Source organism: Amblyomma mixtum, chromosome 3 (genome assembly GCF_055824585.1).
Source record: "Amblyomma mixtum isolate Tamu chromosome 3, ASM5582458v1, whole genome shotgun sequence".
Classification (NCBI taxonomy): Eukaryota; Metazoa; Arthropoda; class Arachnida; order Ixodida; family Ixodidae; genus Amblyomma; species Amblyomma mixtum.
This window is the reverse complement of record NC_143014.1, coordinates 174,017,469-174,038,914: the sequence shown is the minus strand read 5'-3', so window position 1 is coordinate 174,038,914 and position 21,446 is coordinate 174,017,469. Positions and strand designations below refer to the sequence as shown.

Sequence of the window (21,446 nt, the reverse complement as noted above, 5' to 3'; positions counted from 1 at the left end):
CCGCCACCTAGCATTCCCCGGCCAGCTCTTGGCTGCTGAAATATTCGGAGTACCTTATTTCGAACCCGACCGCGGCGGCAGCGTTTCGGAGGCGAAACGCAGAAGGCTCCCGTGTGCTGCGCGATGTCAGTGCACGTTAAAGATCCCTAGGTGGTCGAAATTATTCCAGAGACCTCTACTATGACACCCCTTTCTTCCTTTCTTTTCACTCCCTCCTTCCTCCCTTACCTTACAACGAAGTTCGGGTGTCCACCATGATATGCGAGACAGTTACTGCGCCATTTCCTTTCTTCAAAACCAATTGTCAATTTGCAGTTTCTACTGAAATAGTATATTAGTGCAGCACCAGCACAATTTCATCAAAACACCGCCTTTTTGTTGATTGCAGTGGCATTCCCATCATTGTATAATAACATACCAGATGGATGCATACCTTTAAGGAATTTGGAACTCATCTAAAAAGGAAAACAGTCAAAGCAGCATGTTAGCGGCTGTGGTAGCAGCTTTACCCAAACAAAGCTGGAGCCATGGCTAAAAAATTGTTATGCACACGACAAATGCTATGTGCCCATCTATACCGAACAGGTGGCATGCATGACAGTGCTGCGCTTGATGTGCCTTCTAGAGTCATGGTGCCAACAGCAGTGGTCAGTAGCTCACATGAGACTCATTTCCTGCCCTTAGTTGAAAAGCAAATAGATACGATGTTGATCGCTGAGGGATGCACTTCGAGAAATGTAACAATGATTTTTCATACACAGAAGGTGAATGTGAAGGTATTTCTAATATAGCACAAAGCAAGGACTCCAGTACATTTTTTGAGCAAGGAGGGGGGGGGGGGGGGGGGGGGAGACTTCAGGCTTTTTTTTTTCCTTTTTATTATCAATTTAATGTTAACATCAGTATTTTTGCTCACATTTTTCCTTATTTTGTACTGTTCAATAGTATTCAAGAAGGCATATAGAACGTGAACTGAAGTGGGCAGTTTAAAATATGTAACACAAGGAGTGATAGACCACACTAAAAAAAATTGCTTACAGACTGCACCAATTCTGCTAACCATGCTCATGAACAGAAGTCAGTCAATCAACGACTTTTATGGGGACATGATTGGTTGAGGCTGCTCAAACAAATTGCTTTAAGACTGGCTACGAAGCCAAATAACACATCGCGGGCTAGTTGGTTAATCACAAGGCAGAACAGCGCAAGCTACACACGGACAAGAAAGTAGACGAGACACACACAGCGCTGACTTACAAATGAAGGTTTATTTTTCCAGACACTTCGGTAAATATACAGCAGCATCAAGAAAATAAAAGCACCCGAGTCAATAAACAGTCATCGCCACCAGAAATCACACAGGAGAGCTAGGTAACACGAGCGTGCTATGCAGGTGAGATGACAAAACCACACGACAAATCATTGAAGCCGTGAAAATCGCGCATCTTAAAGAAAGTTGTGTCAGCACCCCCTCCATAGCTCTTATAGATAAGGAATTGCAGTTCTTATCGGTAGCTGGATGATCGGAGTTCTCCTGTGTGATTTCTGGTGGTGATGACTGTTTATCAGACTCGGGTGCTTTTATTTTCTTGATGCTGCTGTATATTTACCGAAGTGTCTGGAAAAATAAACCTTCAGTTGTAAGTCAATGCTGTGTGTGTCTCGTCTACTTTCTTGTCCGTGTATAGCTTGCGCTGTTCTGCCTTGTGAAGCCAAATAGCTTAGCCCCACTGGGCTTTAGATTAACAACGTCCTAGAATTGAAGCATTTGTCAGAAATCTGATCCGAGTGCAAGCACTTGGAGATTGGGGGGGGGGGGGGGGAGCGATGGCACTGCCCCCTCGGTAGAAATGTTTGGTGGGGGACTACACATCACATCGTACCCCCCCTTGACCTCCCTGTTCCAGGGTCCCTGGCATAAAGGATTCCAAATAACTACTATAAAATCAAGCTTTCATGATAAACTTTAATGCACCATTTTTATAAAGTGTGAAAAATGCACCATTTATATTGAGTATAGTGGTGTAGTTCATGACTAAACAGTTCTGACCAGCTGCAAAGAGAAAAAAATTTTTAGTGGCTCTCTACAAAGGCTGCTCTAACGAGATAGTACTATTTGGTCTCTAAATCCACATTCACCATGGGACAGCAGCAGTGCAGGTCTGCTAATAAAAATGAAATATTATAAACAAAAGCCAAAGCATAGGTAATCAGGATTCCTTTGTACACAGAGCACTATAAACATTCACTCTAATGCTAAGACTTTGTGCAAGCTAAAATCCAAAACGATACATTTGATCAAAATTCCAGTCAGGGCTAGTCTGTTCATTTGGTTCATCTGTTAATGGCAGCTGCAGACTTGTGGTGCCAAAGTGCACAGTGCCAAAACGGATAATGCAAAGTAACAAAGTATAAATGGAACACCTGCAGTCTATCACATACAAAGAAAATGCACCCCTAGTAATCTTGAAAGTCCAGAACAGTGGCAATGTGCATAGTTTTAGTTCCAGCAAACCTTAGCAAATGTAGCAAGCTCTTCTGGTTTAAAAAGAAATACCTAATGCAGAGGGCTGAAGTTAAACGAAAAGAACCTTGCCAAGAAGTCTGTAGAGTCTATTTGTCAGTACACAGTACGGCATACACTGTCTTTGCCGAAATATAAAACACAAGGTAAAAGCTTGTTCAAAACTTTGAAACAATGACACTGCTGAAAGACAAGATTTCACTGCAACAAACTACTCAAGATGCATAAATCCATGCAAGTACTCAAACACTACTAACGGCTGTAGTGATTACAAAATATTTATAGTAACTTGGTGCATTCAAAGTGACAGCAACACAATACAACACTTGCACATAAGGTTCGTTGAAAATAACCACAGTTGAACATGGCAACAGACAACAAAGCAATGCAGATTATGCAGCATCGCAAGCAATTAAACCATATAAACCCTTCGCATGCCCTACCATGTTAGTATGCAAGTAGTCCACTAAAAGCAATGGCAAGCTGTGAACTCCTCACATCAACCCATACACTGATATGCAGAAGACATGACTACACTATCGGAGAAAGAAGTGAGCAAAAAAAAAAGCACGAGTAAATTTCTATTTTCCTGTGGCACAAAAAGATCCTACTGAATAAACCACTTGAAAAAGCAATGAAGAAATAAATTCAGAAGGTGCTCTAAAGAAGGTACAGTTCTCCTGCAACCTCAATTTTTTTTTTTTCACTGCTTTTTTGGAACTGCCTCCCCACTCCTCACACACAAAAACAAAGCAGCATTCTATAGCCTGCATGCACAGCCCTCATCGTACCACCTGAATACCTCCTTGCTATGCTCTGCCAAGAGAGCAGAGCACAGTGATCATTCCACTGCAGTCCCATGCAGCAGACTACGTAAAGAGTGCGCCTGTGGTACTGCTTTCGGATTCTGCATAATTGACAAAGGCCACGTCCCCAAGACTCCTCTCAAGATAGACAACTGTCACCATTCAAGACTCATTTCGTATGGAGAAAAATCTCACATAACACCTGCAATACTTCGTAGTTCGCAGTCCAGACAAGAGCTAAAAACGAATGGATTTTTTTGTGGCATAACAAGCACACAGTTTAAAACTATGCAAAAATGCTATATCATGCCAAGGTTAAGTTCTTGCTACTGTCTTTTTTTTTTCCATTTTTTTCGAAAATGCCTCCCCGCCCCTCCAAAACCCTTCCCAACAATGAATCATAATTCCATGCACTTTAAACAAATAAAACACTTTCCTAAAATAACTACCTACAGACACCGCTGATTTTCCTGCTAACAAAAGTTTGAAAATACACAAAACCTTGCAATACCACCTGTTCTTGCATGGGCGACACTGCTACTATAAGAATTCATTCTTCAAAGTTTTCAAAAACAAGGTTAAATGGCATTGCAGATACTGAGCCCAGCCATATGATTGATCTTCGGATTTCATGCGAGCTACTTGTTCCCTTGCATGCTTTTCACAGCCACACTCTGCATTCACAGACTCTGCAGTCACCCTTCAACGGCAGATGTTGATTTCGATTATCATAGGCCGGAGAACAGAGACCATCACACATTAATAAGAACAGTGACTAATTTTCACATACAGAAACTTTTTTCTTAATATTCAATATTCAAGAATGTAATCAAATAGCAGTGCCTTCACATGGTGCTTACAGGTGGAAGTTAGTTTTAGTTTGCATAACACTACATTTCACACCAGAGGTTCTACACAAACAGTAGGAACCTCTGTTCACAATCACTCTTACTGTTTGTTCACAAAATGTGATGGAGACAATAAGCTGAACATAACGCATGGAATTTCCACAGCATTTGGCTAGTTAAAAAAGTTGAAATAGGAACAGAAAATATCTGCATCATTTTTCACTACGTTGATGCATAATCATTCATTACATAACACGAACTCTCCACGGCACATCTCAATTAGAAAGCTGAAATTTGAACCATGACAAAATGTCCACATTACTTTTTGTGATGCTGACAAATAATGACCTATAAACTAGATACACTGCAAAATCAAGGGCAGTGTAATTAACCAAAAATCTCTATGATACAATATGTGAGCAAGATTTTAGTGAAACTGTACGAACAGTTACCGTGCTCCATTCTGCTAACTATACATGTGTAACCCTAGACATGCAGACAAAAAAAAAAAGAATCACACACCAAGTACAACATGTGAAGGCACTAGGGAACAAAAAATCAAACACTAGACTGAATTCATTCCATAGCATAGTCTGGTTAAATTTACAAGTCACGACTGCTGTCAGACATATATCTGCAATGCAAATGAGATTTATACTGTTTATACATGTCTACCACAAAAAACCATCTCTTTCAAACCACTGAAAAAGCAAAAATGCTTGCCTAGGGCCCTTACAAATGAAAAAAACGGCTCCTAGAATGTTGACATTATTTCCAGAAGCAACTACGAGACGACCCACTACAATGTGTCTAAAGGTAATGCATGCAAGCAAAGGATGCATACCTGACGCTTCCTTCACAGCAAGGAGATGCCAGGAGTGAGTAACATTCTGAACAAAAAGGTGAACACGGCAAAAACCTAAGCTGAAAGTTTAAGATGCCAGTCTGCATTTCCAATCTTATCCACCTATGAGACAAACATTCTGAACCCACAACTCCCAAAGCCCCGACTCTGACTGTGCCCAAATTAAGAACTATGCAGACATCCAACCATCACATGAAACAAAAGACATCTTAGCCCAAGCCTGCTGAAAGAAATGTACACATCTGTAGGTACACTGAAGTGTTGTGCAAGACAGTGCCTTTCATTAACCAGTGCCATTTCTGACACAATCAGTAGTACATACCGTTGCACAACTGCAGACCAAGCGACGAGTTGCTTCCAAATGTAAGCTAATTACTGTAATATATCCTACTACTTCCAAAAGCATTCTATGCACTTGTTTTTAATAAACCTCTCTCCTGTACTGATGCCAAGCATTCCACTCTATTAATGTTATGTACCTCCTTCAACTTTCCATTAGCACACAAGAAATGCAGCTTGAACTCGCACAAGACTCTTTACCTTGCAAATGTGGATTCAGTACTGTCCATAGACAATGTTCGCTGTTGCTGTTAACAGCCCACTTCAGTCTGCTGCCACATGGCAACAGCACCTAACGCCCATTTTACTTCAACATGTTCAGGCAGATTATCTTGCAACATTAAGGCATCAAAGACTACAACACACACACTTCAAGAACATAAACAGGTGAGGTGTCTTGCTTTGGTAGTCAGGTCTTTTGGTTTAGTAAGTGGCAAGTATTTATTCTCGCAATGTTCTTGAAAATCATAAAATTATTGCCTAATGTCGGCTTACTTTAAAGAAGCCAAGCCCTATATACTGTACAAAAGCCTTTGAGTAACACAAACATGTTGAACACGAACATATGTAAATATGCGAACATCCCTGATGACCCCTCTTTCCCATTGAGGAAAACAAGATACAGTTCCCAGTCAACATGCACAAAATACAAGAAAGGAGTATAACAAGCACCATTCAAGAATAAGTGGAATGTATAAGCTCTCGAGCATTGGAATGTGCAAACAACATGTAAAAAAAAACTAAAATGAAACCCAATCTCTTTCAAGAAAAGGAATGGATAGTCCATGTATCCTAATAAATGTATACATGCCCCGTTAAAGCTACTGTAAAGGCAGCTAATTCTGCACAACTTTTCAGTTCATCTGTGATTTACCACTGCAAGCAAGGCATTTTTTTTTTTTTTGGCCTGCATAGAATGTGACATTTACAAATTGAAGTGGTGTGACATCACCAAAGCACTGAACCACAAGTCAGAAAGTGCTGGTTCTTCAAAAGGATGATGTGCATGGTACCATTTTTAGGTATGGCAGCTGCATGAGCCCATTGCAAACAGAGAATTATTACTGCTGTAAATAAAAGTGGCGTGACATCAGCAAAGCACTGCAGTAGAAAACAGAAAGTGCTGTATCTACCATAGGATGATGTGTATGGTATCATTTTTAGGACTGGCAGATGTAAGAGTCCATTGCAAACATACCTAATTTACTGTTTTAAAATTGCAAACTGACCTGTTTCTTATGGCCTCAGTGCATGGTAGTGCAAAACATCTCGTCAGTATAACAATGCACACCACACCTTTTATTTAGTAATGTCGCTAAGCATCCTGTCAACAGCTGGAGGCACTGCAGCCAATGATAGTACCACTACATCTCTCCGACCTTGTGGCCTCAAAGTGATTATATGGCTACACAAATGCACTGACAGGGTACAAACAAATGCAAGCACTACTGTGTGGCTTGCAGGTGCCTTAAACAATGACAGTTATCCATATTCTGCACATGGCACCTGCAAGGATTGATCCAGGCAGCACACTGGCTAGAGGCAGCACTGGCTAGAGCACCAGAAGTTGCCGTAATGAATTCGTTGGGACATGAAGTGCTTACCCCTCCCTTTTCTCATCCACTGATACAGATCATTAACCACTACATCCAACTTCATAAATTTGTTCAGCTTAAAGGGACAATGAAGACAACTTTATCCAATTATTTCTCAGTAAAAATAGATTCTCGGGCTCTCTATGCTGACATTTGCCTGGCAGCAAAAGACTCAGTTAACATTGAGAAAATTATATTTATTAATCTTCCCCATCAGCTGATTCAAACTCATGACTCCCTTACTGAAACCGATGGGTTGCCACTGTTTTGAAGTAAACGGTGGTGATGTACAGCCTCTGGGATACACGCCCGAAAATCACTGCCGACACAAACATTTTACTTCTAAAATTAGCTGCGACGCAGCCTGTATTTTATTTTTTGGTCTTTTCTAGCTTATAACTGCTCAGCTTCCAGTGAGAGTGGTCCCTCTGTGATTAGAACGTGGTATCGATACAAGCAAAGTTCTATTTTTCCTCAGTGTCCCTTCAAAAGCAGTACTCAAAAATCTGAAGAGAGCATAAACACCTTTAGTACACCATGAATGAGACAATATATATAAGAGGAGATTTGCACAAGAACACCTTTGTTAAACCCTCTGAAATAAAAATGTTTTCAGAAATCCTACACAGTACCTGCAAGCTACCATTCAGCTGTTGTCGGTTTTAGCCTTTTCCAAGGCAAATGCCCCTTTTTTTACACAGGAAAACCTGTGCCCAACATTTTCTGAAAACTAACCACATGCCTCACACTTCTGAAAGAATAGCTACTGTGTTTAAAAAGTACAATGTGCTTAATTACCTGTCATATGCGAGGTAGCATAATACGCCCCATCATTTTGTGAGCTGTAAAATCATCTGCACATCATCTCAGGCTCTAGTCATGTTGCAAGGGTTCATGTTGGCCAACATGCACAAGTAAGCAGAAAATTAACCAGACTCCTTCTGAACTGTGTTCCGGGGAAATGGTTCCAAAACTGTTCACCTCATCAGAATTACGCCTAGCAGAGTCTGCCTCAAAGGAGGTTCATTATACAGCCTTTGTCAAAAGTCTCTGGCTTTCAGGACTATCTGCTGCACCATGTAGCAGGGCACTTACTGCACCCTAAAGCTCCAAATCCTTGGAGGGTGAGAAGACTGCTCGTCAGGGCCCCTATGGAGCTCGCTTTAAGGGTGCCGCAAGTATCCTATTACACAGCTTAACAGCAGACACTGACGGCCAGACACTTTCAACAAAGACAATAATCTAGTACTAACACAGAGATGAAATCATGCAACTTAAGAAAATAAAAATGCTTCATGAGTGTACAACTGTGGCCTGGGGCAAGCTCAGCTTGACATGGATTTAAGCCCAACCTAAAGGGAGCTTGTAACAAGCTAGGTTTGTCGTTTTGCTTCAATGTACAGTTCTTATCACTAGACGATGACACCACTTCTGTTCTTTGGCTTTCTGGTTGCATTTTGCTAGCCATAGTAATGGCACTACAAGAAAAATGACTACTTGCTCATTGCGAGTGAAAGAAAATACACAAACATGAAAGATTTGCACTCCATCCTCATCAAAGGAAAGCGATGTAAAGCTTTGTCCAGAAATAAAAAACAGCACTATTTCAAGTTTGACTGTCAACAGTGACTAAAGCTACTCATCTGTGCAGATATTTCTGCAAAAGCTAATAACAAAAATGCCTGTAAAACTCTCACAATTTCGACCATTTATTAATAGCGACAGAGAAAAGGCTAGGTAAATGCTTTTATCACCTGATCTGAACTTTGCTTGGAATGCTTTAGCATAAGCTATCTCCATTTGAAAGAACACACAACATCTAATATCAGTCTCAAATAAGCCCCAATAAACATGCAAATAAATTTCCTTAGCACAGTCAGGGCTAAGCTTTCCAGCATTATTTTTTTTTTTCTTTCAAGGGTCACTCACTTCTACAGGTATCGCACTTTTTAATGCTACTCCAATTTTATGAAACATTTATGCCAACACAAGTTAAACTTTACAATAACACTTGTCTGAGGGACCTTCTGTCAGCACTGCGCATCATTTGAAAGCTACCACATTCCCTTCCTGAACAAAGGGGCCAGGGTGCACAACCTGCGGCCAGGTCCAGGTGGGTGTAGGCAGTGGAGTGTGGCACTGTTATCGCCATCGCTTCTTCGTCCCAGAAGGTAGCAAAAAGTTTGGGAGAGAAGAATCCACATCAGCAGAAGCTGTGCAAGTGAAATTTCTATGCCCTCTCTACTTGTTTATTTTCTAGGTACATACTAAAAGCAAACAAGGCAATTATTATTAATACGGCATACAACCTCCACAATTAGGTACAAGGGCCACAATTAACAAAAAAATGACAAGATTTGTGGGCATTCTGCGCATAAAAGCTAGTTGCACAAAGCAAGAATTTAATATTGATCAATCTCTTCAGCTTTCTTTATTTTGCCACAGATTTTGTCACAAAAAGGACAAAAAAATGGCTTAATTCTTGCCTTCAATCTAAAACAAACTGAGGCGCTACAATGACGCTAGACTAGCTAACCTTGTCATAAATTTGTAATGAGCACTGAAGAATGAGCAACATTACCTTAATGAAAAAAAAAATGACTCTGGATTAACTGAGCTTCTCACAATAGTTAAAGGCTGACAGCAGTCATCAATGAGCACTGAAAATTACAGCCACTAATTATTAAAAGCAAACAGGTAATGACCAATACCTGCGATTAAGTTAAACTATATCACGAAATTTTCATGAAAATAATGCTGCTCTTGAAATATGTTAGGAATAAACAAAAAATAAATAAGATGTATATGAAACATTTCGAAAAAAAAAAAAAAAGCAGCACATCCACAGGACTGTTCGTTGAAGACTGAACATGGAATGAAAGCCATACAAATAGCCCTAAGGTCCTTGGCCTGTGCTATGTCATAGGCAGCAGAGTTAAAAAAAGGTGAAGCACAGATTACCTCCATTTTGTCCGATTTGGCAGAGTATATTACATTCAGGGGTGGACAGACTTGTTGCTTTGACCTTTTCAATTAAAAGAAAAATACGAGTAAAGAAAATGTCGAAACTCATCCATTTTTTTTCTTCCACAATAATGTGCATCACTGCATGCCTACTAAGAACATTAATTTCTTACAAGAGGCCACCAAGTACACTGAAAAGATACCGAAATTTCGTCACAAAATTAATCAAGTCATCCCGTACAGTAGAAGCCTCCAAACTCTGCCCATGGACTACATTGCCTGCAGAGCTTTGCAGATGAGCCTGCCAATCGCCGCTAATGGCCTGGCAACACTCAGTGCATAACTGTAGCTCCTCTCGTAGCCTTGGAGCTATTTCTGGCCATTTCTTTCACTTTGTGCAAAATCTATGTCATGCAAGCTGCATACCTTTGTTTGCCGATATGAATAACACAGATCTCAACCAAAGCCAAGTCCCATGAGCCCATAATAGCCATTGCCTAACTCCCTAAGCTTGTGTAAACTGAAGCATAGCAAGTACAGTTACAAGAATAGTGTAGAAAACCTAGGGAGCTCCCAGGCAGTCAGAAATACTTAGAAAACATCAAGTCACTATTAAAGAATTCACTGCAAATAATCTGTGTACAGGTCTGCACTCATCCTAATATTAGCTAAAAGGCTGAAATAGAGGGAAGCTAATACCCCTGCCACACGGCAAATTTAATATCATTCCCATCGAATGACGTTCGTTCAAAATGACATTATTTTGCTGCCACACGAGAAAATATAATGTCATTCGATGAAAACGACATTAGGTACCGAATGAGCTCACAGAACTCATTATCCAGCGATCTCCGAGCTAATGTGTTACCTCGACACCAGAGTCTGGGTGAGAATATACACCGAAAAACAAAATTACAAAAGAGTCACAAGCACTGTAATATTTCTGCGTCTGTATAATTGTGTGGTCATTCGTTTTTATATATAAAAATGCCAAATAGGATCGGAAAAAATAAAACTCACTCTCGCTACCAGCCTTGCGTGGTTAACCTTGACAACATGGCGACACCCTGCCCGCCCGCTTCAGACCGAATACTGCGTCAGCGCTGCATTTTTCGACGCGATAGCTTGCTCTAAACGGTTGTATTCGCTTTAATTTTGTGCATTCTCATCCCTCCATAATAATATAGGTGTGAAATATTAATTGTTTTTGAGGCAAATTTAAGAATTTCTTGATGTTAGGCCTAACTATGTACGACGTACGCTGTCGCCATAGCAACGACCCCGGGCGAAGTATTTCTTTAACTTTGCACTAGAATCTTTATTTTCATTTCATCCAATTCATTTACATTTAAAAAAATCAAAGCCTTAGAATGCATTCATTACTGCCGTTAATAAAAGAGGAAAACGTTTCTTCGGCACACAGTTCAGGAGGTTTGACTTGCTGTCACTAGATGGCGCCACAGTATGCTATGCTTCTCGCACACTACTCTAGTCACTCCCAACCACCGTGCTCCCAACTAAAACTGTTGTGAGAACGGGTGGCAGTGTGCTTAAGGTGGGCCCGTAGTGCCCGTAGCATGCGCAAAGCTTTTGCAGACACACAGCTAACGCTGTCTAATTTCACCATAGAGAGCATTTCATACACTGACGTCCGCCATTTGCCTGCCGCCACTGGCTAAGCTTTGGCTTGGCTTGGACTCGTGGTGGATAGCAGTGATCAACACGTTATTGAAATGAGGATCAAGATTTTAAAATCGGTTTCCATTAGCAAAGCAATACTTTTGGCAACATATTGAAGCATACATCGAAATTTTTTTATGCTGTACTCTCTTTCCATCACAATCACCATCATTTGCAAATTACATTAGTTTTTGGCCGTGTAGCAGCGTGCAGAAAAAATGACATTAAGTCGAACAAATGTCTTTCGATAAGAATGACATTAAATTTGGCATGTGTCAGGGGTATAACTAACGCGAAACAAAGTGTGGAAGCCTTGTGTAGTTGCTCTCGCCTTATTAACTCATATGCTACTCAACTTGGCCATGAGTCCATAATATATGTCAAACCTTGTTATAACGAACAGATAAAAAATCCTAAAACAGTTCGACACAGCTGAAATTCGTAATGTAAAATTTCACCAAAAACTTGCGCAGGAGAAGTGCTGATAGCAAATGGAAGAGACGTTTTTCAAAGTTTTAACGTCATTTCAAAGCCACCCGCAGCGATTGCGGAGGCCACAAAAAATAGAGCGCCAAATGTTAGCAAGTTTGGCTTTTCCACATTACAGCGGTGCCGCATGAAAAATGGTACGCCAGAATGCCGATGTGAGCACAGGACGACTATTGGAAGGCTACAACCAACCATGCTGCTAGTTACGGGGCACTATCGACTGGAGAAAGAGATGCAAATGAATGCCAACCGCCTTGTTACCAAATGTTCACACTGCAACATCTTCTGTAGCGCTGTTGACAAGTTCGAAAGCGCGAACCAAGAAGCAAACACTTGCCATACCACCCCCAATCACTTATGTAGTGAGGCAAAGTCTGCTGCCTGACATCTGGGAGGCCACAGCTTGGCACTCGGCAGTTCGATTATCCGTTTTATAGCGAACCGCATTAGATATATAGAGCAAAAATCGCATGTGTTCCTTAAAAATATTTAGGAACAGTTCGATATACCCAGTAATTCGTAATATCCATGTTCATTATACTGAGGTTTGACTGTAGTTCATGTTTTAGGCATCGCCATCAAGCAGAATACACGATCCGTAGAAAAGGGACAGCCACAGTACACTAATAAGGTTTGTTTTACGGGGGTTTAATGTCCTGAAGTGACTCAGGCTATGAGGAACGCCGTAGTGAAAGGCTCCGGAAATTTCGGCCACCTGGAGTTCTTTAACGTGCACTGACTGACATCGCACAGTATACGGGCCTCTAGAATTTCGCCTCTATCGAAATTCAACTGCCGCGGCCGGGATCGAACCCGTGTTTGGTCAGCAGCCAAGCACCATAACCACTGAGCAACCGCAGCGGCTACTAATCAGGAACAGTGTTTGGGGCTCTTCAGCAGTCTTTTTTTTTTTTATCTCATGTATGCCCAGGTCCCAAAGCATGCAGCTGCTGAAATGCAGCTCTACTGGCCATTTGCCCGCCCAGCTGCCTCTCAAAGGCTTTTCAATCACTTCTAAGTCTACTTCTATAGCAGGCTATAAAACCCCGGTCATGAAATACAACTGCTGTTGAAAAATGCAGTTGGATGTCAAATCCAGACATCGACATTTGGTAAATAGTTGAAGAAGTCGAGTGCCTTAACAATTTCCAAGCTACGCATCTTGCCTGTTACATCTGCTTTTGGTGAAAAGCACATTGCAAACAATTTCAGGAGTGAACTGATAGGTCCAAAGACAGGGCTGATTTATGCAATGAAAATCTGAAGTTCCACTGTCATCGATCAAAAAAACTTTTAGCCACAGTTCACTGAAATGCTAAAATGTAAAAATGGAAGCATCAGCTCCATCTGTAACATTAGTGCCATGAATGTATTGTCACTCACATGCTGTCTGATTATTATCCTTCTGTAAAGATTCCTTGACACAGTTATTCTGTACACAGGTGTTAACAGGTGTTAACCCCAAAAAGCTAATACTGAAGTAAAAGTTTTTTGTTCTCTACTATATTTTGAGTTCATTCATAAAAGGACCACAATTAATTACACACTGTGATGTCTTTCCGGACTTGACAAGGTGACAGGTCGGCAATGCAGCACCATGGGCAGATTGGAGATGCAGAGTTTATAGCAACACTACACCAAATGTATGTGGCCTAAAGGTTACAGTAATTTATTTAAATGTGCCACTCCATGCGTATGCTCATAAGATTTGTCTGAACGCTTGTTTCAATGAATGCACTTCCATGTACAGTTAAAGGTCATAAAAAGGTAAGCCGACTTGCCTCACCACAACATAACCGACGCTAAACGCTAAGTGGCAATTTTGCATCAAGAGGCAAATTTGATAAAAACCATGCTCAAACTTCAAAAAAAAGTGTCACATATCAAATGTATCAGACACCACAAGCTTTCTTTTTCTTTTAAAGCATTCACAGAGGCCCATGAAATGTCCTTGCAAATGGTGCACAAGAATCCAGTTCTGACGAAAGTTCATTACAATCAGCCTACGCCACTTCATGTTAGCAAATAAGAAATAGCACATAATGTGAAATTTTCAGTAGTGGAGACTAGAGTGCTAAGGCTGAATCGCACAGAACGAAGGTTAGCTAGACACTTGTGCATAATGACACACACTGAATTCTGTGCTGCTTCTAGTACCCTACATGCAAAAGATTTTTCCTCCTTACAGTTTCAGTATGGAGCACAACCTACTGCATCCACAGGCTCTCACATACAGAATTCCAGATACTACCCTAAAGCAATGGTTCCAAATGCATGCGACTGATGCAGTTGCAGAAAACAGAAGAAAAAGTCCAAAAAAAGTCTAAGCCACAAAAGTCCTCGTCCAATCTGCTTGTCACATTCCAAACTGAACACAGGCTCACATCATGGTTACTCCTCATCAGATGCCCAGCCTGAAATCTGACAAAGGTTTCAAACCATCCCACTCACTTAGGCTTCAACCATCTAGGTCACAGAGGTTACATGATGTAAGTGGTGCCCAGCTGCACCTACTCTGCTTATGGTGGCCATAGCAAAGGCATCCATATCTACTGTGCACACAAAATAAATGCAAGATCCAATTTGTGGCAGAAAAATAGAGGTGAAACATTCAAAGGTCGGCCATACAGGTGTGGTGCACCAGGTAACACTCTGCGAGAACCAAGTGATGGTGGCCAACTCCAACCTAAGATGAATACAAGGTGGCACTGTCCTTCTTGAGCACCAGCTCAAGCAGTGTTGGCAGAGCATCCACGTTGAGCCCCGTGTCCTTCACTTGGCGCAGTCTCTCCTCAAGCTCACGTTTCTCCTTCCCCACCGCCCACCAGAGCCGAATGGCCAGCACAAGCAATGGCACCTCCAGGTCACTGGCACTGGTGGCTTCCCCGCCAGGCAGCCTCTTCGACAGGGCCAGCTCCGCATACTTTTGTGCCTCAGTTACATTGTCCACCGCATTGAGGCAAGCTGTAAGCACAGCTAGGGTGGTGAACGTATCTGGGTCGCCATCTCCTGCAGTCAAGCCGAACCAAGCAATCAATTAAGATGGACCTATCACACATACTACGCATGCACACCAATCTGCATGTCACAAGGAAATGGATGAAAAACACTGTTCCGGGGTCTCCTGCCATTGTTGGATGCCTCCCATTCCAAGGAGAAAATTTTACCATAAGTAATACCTGGACCCCTAAAATGAAATCCTCACACAAACAAAAAATTGCTAACCAAAACTTAAGTTTCACTGCTTTTTAAGTAGTGCATTAAAAATGATACCACATAGCTATAAAGTGTTTCCGGGGTCCTTTAAAACAAGCCCCATGTTCTGAACAGCAATATACTGTACACTATACCGGGAACTTGGGTAGTGAAGCGGCAAATGCAGGAAGAACTACAGTATTTCAAACAATAAAGTGGACTAAACGAACTTGACAACTGGCACAAAAAAAAAAAAAAATAGGAAGCTGTCTCTTCCTGTATCTGAAACAATCCTCCTTTCATTTCACTCATCCATCCATAAAACACTGTGCGACCAGCTGGGAAGGTATCCCATGAAAATACACACATACGGTGTCCAAAATTAAGCTTTACAGAGTTCCTAAAATTAGCCACTGAAAGGTACACACCTTTTGTCAAAAGTTTGGAGCGCAGGGGGTTTGCTTTCGAGCCACACCATGTGGTTCGTAATGCATCCCCAGTGTTGCAAATCACCTGAAGGTAAGATTTCTGGTCCTGCCCCTATATAGGACTTCCATGAATGCTAGCAGAATCCCCCTACATGACTCAGAAGCAAACTCCTGGGGCTCTTTACTCCTGACAAAGGCTGTACAGGAAATACACCACTGCACATAAGTTACGCAGCCAGAAGGACATCATCAGTTATCTAATTAACTAAAATCAATTAGAACTTTTTAGTGACTGCAATAACTGGGCATGTTTATCATGGAAGCTAAGAGGCAATCGTATTCCTACACGATTCCATTTGGTAGAACCCTGCTAGCATGCGTGTGTTCCGAGATATTTGTGTCAAATTTTCAGCTCAATCTAGGTAACTGCACATGCAAGGCGGCAGTGATCGGCACGAAACTCCTCCCAGCTTGAAGCAGTGTTTTACCTGCCAAACGCCCAGTGACCAGTGAAGCTGATAACAGTTTCCCTTTCACTTTCGGCTTTCGAAATGGAAGAAGTGCCCGATGTAACAGCTGCATCATACTAGGGAGCAGTTTAGCATTGACTGCCTACACCTTGCATGCGTATTTATGCAAAATCTGTCAAAACTTTGGAGGCGAATATCTTGAAACACACATGGAATTTGACCAAATGAAGTAGTCTAGAAATCTGACCACGTCTATGTTCCCAATATAAACATTCGCGCTAGCTTGTTACCGTTTCTGTAACTTAGGTGCTCCACAGTGACAATTATCATATCACTTTGTCCCCCCCTGGCTGCATAACCTATGTGTAGCAGTGGATTTCATATGCCATTCAGTACATAGCTTTAAGAAATCTGTAAAACTTAATTTTTAACATCCCGTATAGCAGAGATTCACAGCCTGATAAGACCTTGCTGTCAGAAGTTGCACTCATGTTTGTTTATAATGAGCAATTTCAGTCAATAGGCAAAATACAAGCGTAGAACGTGTCCAGTACAAAGCAGAGAGGGGACAGGGCTTTCCACATGTTGTATGTTACACATTAGACAGTTGCCGGTGTGACACTCTATTGCCTCTCCTTCTCTTTGTGGGATGTCTGCAGCTGTATGACAATATCTGCAGAAACAGATGAAATAAAGCCCGAAAGTGGAAAACAGCATCAGGCATTTCTATCAGGTGACATTAATAAAACCAGCTAAAGAGGCAGGAGAGAAATATGTAAAGACAAGGCACCAGATGAAGCAGTAGGCTACATAGTAGTGATGCAAAACTAAAGGGAAATTGACTATCGAGAGTATCAATAGTTTTTTTTTAACTATCGACAGTACTATTATCGATAGTACTATTGATAGTATTGTCGATATTAGAATCGATAGTATTACTATCGATAGTATTGCTATCAACAGTATCACTACCGATAGTACCAACAATACTGATATTATGCATTTGTTGGCCAGCGATACAGCCAAAACATTTGCGATACCTGATTGGTTTCGCGGTCTTGTGAGGCTTAACATCCCAAAGAGACTCAAGCTGTTCGCACTTTTCAGCGCCTATAGGTGGCGCAGCAGCGTCATCATCATGGAGAACGGAGCGGTGATGAAGGTGCCACGGACGCGCGCACGTATGAAAGAGCATGCAGCTCCCAGCCCTGTTTCATTTGTCGAACCGATTCTGTCGCTCACTAAAGAAACGCAGAGCTGCGTCGTAGAGGATGAGACACCTTTTAATGCCAGCCATGTGATCCAACTGCCTGAAATCATTCAAGGCAAAGGAAGGCAGAGGACGAAGTAAACACTTCTGTGCGCCGCTTTTCGGTTCCCTGTTGCATTACTTTGCACTGCAACTATTTAACATGAAAGGCTAATTGGTTTCCATGTACCACAACTTCATGTACAGAGTCCGCGAGCTATACATGTCTAAAAGCTGAAATGTTGGTTTGGTTTATGGGGGTTTAACGTCCCAAAGCAACTAAGGCTATGAGGGACGCCGTAGTGAAGGGCTCCGGAAATTTCGACCACCTGGGGTTCTTTAACGTGCACTGGCATCGCACAGCACACGGGCCTCTAGAATTTCGCCTTCATCGAAATTCGGCCGCCGCGGCCAGGATCGAACCCGCGTCTTTCGGGTCTGCAGCCAAGCACCGTAACCACTGAGCCACCGCGGTGGGGCGCTGAAATGTTGCGCTTTGCACACCAACTATAGGCGCGGACAGTACAGTATCTTTCAATATCGCCAGATATGGCATGAAATTCTGTAAGCTCATTCTAATATGAGGTTATACTTCTGCTGTGCGCGTAGATATTTTATGCACTGGTCACACACGTTGCTCCTCTGGGCTATATGTATCGGGCACGGACACTCTAGTGAACGAAATTTTTTTCAGAAGACTTTGAGCCCTGCTGACGGGTGTAGACTGTATATCGTAAATTACAGTAATTAGCCACGTCCGTCACTAATGTGGGTCTTTAACCTCACCCAATCTACAAAACTCGTGAACATGTTAATGAGTGATAAATACAGAACATTTCGTAAAACATTACTATGCACAGGGGGTCTGCTACGTTTAAATATTTCACGAGCACCACGGTAAAAACACCTTCAACTGCTCACATTCAAACCACACCTTTAAAACACATATCTGCAACCTCTCTAGCCGACTTGTGCATTTTTTTTTTTTTAATTCTTGACGCCATGTCGTGAGAGTGCTCGGTAACCCGTAGCGACAACACTGTACTGGCTTTCAGTCGTGGTAGCACAGGATACAGATCCTTCATTAAAGTCATAAAGCTCCGGACCGAGGAGCACCGTAACCAGTCAACTAGTCATGCACTGACGGCTTACTCACTGAGATTATGGCAGAAGAAATCTTCTTTCTAGACGCGCTCACTATACACGATCACTGAATTCGAATCAGTCACTTTATTCCCGATCTACAGCTACAAGCTCCAAAGTGCTTTCAATTTTTGTACTTACAGGAACTGTGCAGGATCAATTCATCTCACACTGCACGATTTATGCACTGGAGGACACTATATAAACGACTGCTTTCCACTTTTCGCGTCGGCACATCCATTCCGCGAAGCGGAGCTGCTTGCACTGCGAATGCTGATCACCGGTCGACCGCTTTGGAAAAGAACCGTGTGAGGGCACCACCGTTGCTGAAAAGTGCGAATGAGGGATGCCGTAGTGGAGGTCTCCGGATAAATTTCGACCAGCTGTGGTTCTTTAACGTGCACTGCGACAGTTCAGAATAATAGCTGGAACTGCATCTCATGAAAGAACAAACAGCACAACTTGTGCTGGCTAACACGACACCATCGTGCACTGCAGACGTCATTTTGCTGGTGTAACCGCTACAGAAATGCTTTTCGCACACATGCTTCACAACTAGGACATTCGCACACTAACACTTTATCCAGTAACTTTATGTAGGGAATGTCTCAGAGTTCAGTGGCGCGTAGGCTGCGAAAACGGCCGACTCCTGTCAGTTACTCATACATTACCTCCATACCACACACTCGGCAAACCAAGTTTAGGATGCAGTGGGTACGCGTGGTTGATTTTATAGAACTGATAGCACTGTATATAGCAAGTAGTATCGATATGGCTATTGACAGTAACCAATGGAGCACTATCAATAGTTTTTTTTACCACCAGTAGTACAATAGTGACTCAACTATCGATAGTACAGACAGTTTTGCATCACTACTACATAGCTTTTGGCAACTTTAGTACCTTTTACCTAGCAACGTTTCACTTGCACTCACTGAATAAAGAAAAACTTTAGCTTTTTTAATCTGCTGTTTATTATACACAAGAAAAAATAAAGAAAAGCAAAAGGCTCGCCAAATCACTAGCAGTGCACCTAATGGCACCGTATACCTCAATACCCTGCAGAAAATCATTACTGACACGTAAGAGTAACAGCAGTTTTAACAAATAATATTTTAATACCAGAACTCCCATAGGCACTAATGCATCACAAAAGCAGATCTAAATTCATAAATTACACTGCCATTGCAAGTATTCAACCACACACAGACACTAAAAATCAGTTTGCCAAGCTCACTTAACCTCACCTTTATAATTTTTTCAGAGATCTACTAGCCACCGCATCCTAACATTCAGTAGTACCTGAACTCTTCTCAAACTTAACATGAGGTCCAGTTTTCGGGTCTCATGATAACTTCCCAACCGGGACTCGTACACAAGCCTATATACGATACTGAACTAGTTTTGAGCAGACAAGAGGAAATGAGGGGCCTGTTATAGCATACATATGAGGGAAGCCAACAGTCATCAAAACCAAGCAGTATAAGGGAGTGCTTCTCTTTATTATTTTTTTTTTTTTTAGTTTCTGGTGTTCATCAATGCAAAATAATAGTGTAATTCAATGATGGCTGAAAGACCCCGCTGTTAAGATCGGGGAACACGGCCCTGGGAAGAATTAGTATCGGATGTGACTCATCGCAAAGCAAAAGATACGACGAGGCCTGGCACCGGCAGCAGCAGCGGCGGAAGCAGAGATGACCGCCACAGTGGTAGTGCGGCCGAATCTGTCCTCGGGTCACCGAACGGGATGATGCTACGCAAGGTCAAGCTGAGGCTGCTAATTGAAAGATGGCTGTGCCCTCGACAGAGGTCTCGTGCTTCGGACATCTGGCGGGGGAGTTCAAGGACGTTCATTCACCTGCGGAGAGACTGCAGGATACTCCTTTCCCGCGGAGGCAACGCACAGAAGACTTGCCACAGTGGTCAAGGTGACGCATCAGTGTTTGATGACGCCGTCTTCACCCTTCCCACCGACCTAGCTGCGAGAGAGCGAGAGAGTCCAGCACCGCCCCCTGCCGTGGGTGGTACTACCAGTGTCTACGTCTGCCCATCTGATTGGACATCGATCTCCAAACTTTATTCCCCAGTCAGGGACCTGGGGAATCTGAAACCTATTTAACGGGATGTTGTTTTGTGACCAGAGCGCTCCGATCTCGACTGTAAATATGTAAAATAAACCTTCTGTACAGTTTCTTCCGTATCGGAGTTCGACACCGTCCTTCGGAGCCGGGACTTGCGGGGCTGAACGAGTCAGTCATCTCTAGGCACCCTCCGTCTTCAACACTGGTTCCAGCGGTGGGATTGAAGCTCCGTCCTCAACACTGGTTGGCAACAGCTGGGATGGACCGTGCAACATCGCGCTTTCTCCACGGGTGAGCGTTTTGGCTTTTGCTATGGGATTCGCCAGGCTTTAGATTCAGAGAATAATCTTGACTGGGAATCAAGGGTTTGTCATTTGAGAGGGGTTATTCTCAAGGCATTGTGGAGTTAGCAGAGCCAAAGCGGAGAAGGCGTTGTCATGGAACTAATGGAATTGTGGAGGTCGGACTTGCTATTGATATGCAAGGAACTGTCAGTAGAAGTGCTTAGCAAAATAACCAAAATTGAACTGTGCGAATTCATTCGTAAACAGGTCGAGACTAATGATCAGCTGGTAGATACATGGAACTTGGTACACGAGGAAAAAGCCCGCAAAGAAAGACCCGACCAGGAGGCTAAAGAGAAAGCCGATCGGGAGAAAAAAGCACGTAAGGAGGCAGCTGATCGGGAGTGGGAAAGAGAAACAGCGGCAAAAATGGGAAGCTGAAAATGAAATCAGGGAACTAAAGCGATTGGAGCTTGAAATCAAAAT

At 42.3% G+C, this 21,446-nt stretch overlaps 1 protein-coding gene across 2 annotated transcripts in view; it reads right to left on the bottom strand.

Annotated features, from left to right (window-relative positions):
- Positions 1-1,946: 1,946 nt before the first annotated feature.
- Positions 1,947-21,446, bottom strand: part of Snx21 (Sorting nexin 21) — a 35,141-nt gene continuing 15,641 nt past the window's right edge. For both annotated transcript variants that reach the window (XM_089581972.1, XM_089581971.1), the window contains exon 4: positions 1,947-15,119. In XM_089581972.1, the coding sequence (XP_089438098.1) occupies positions 14,797-15,119 (323 nt within the window). In that variant the 3' untranslated portion in view covers positions 1,947-14,796. The remainder of the gene's footprint in view (positions 15,120-21,446) is intronic.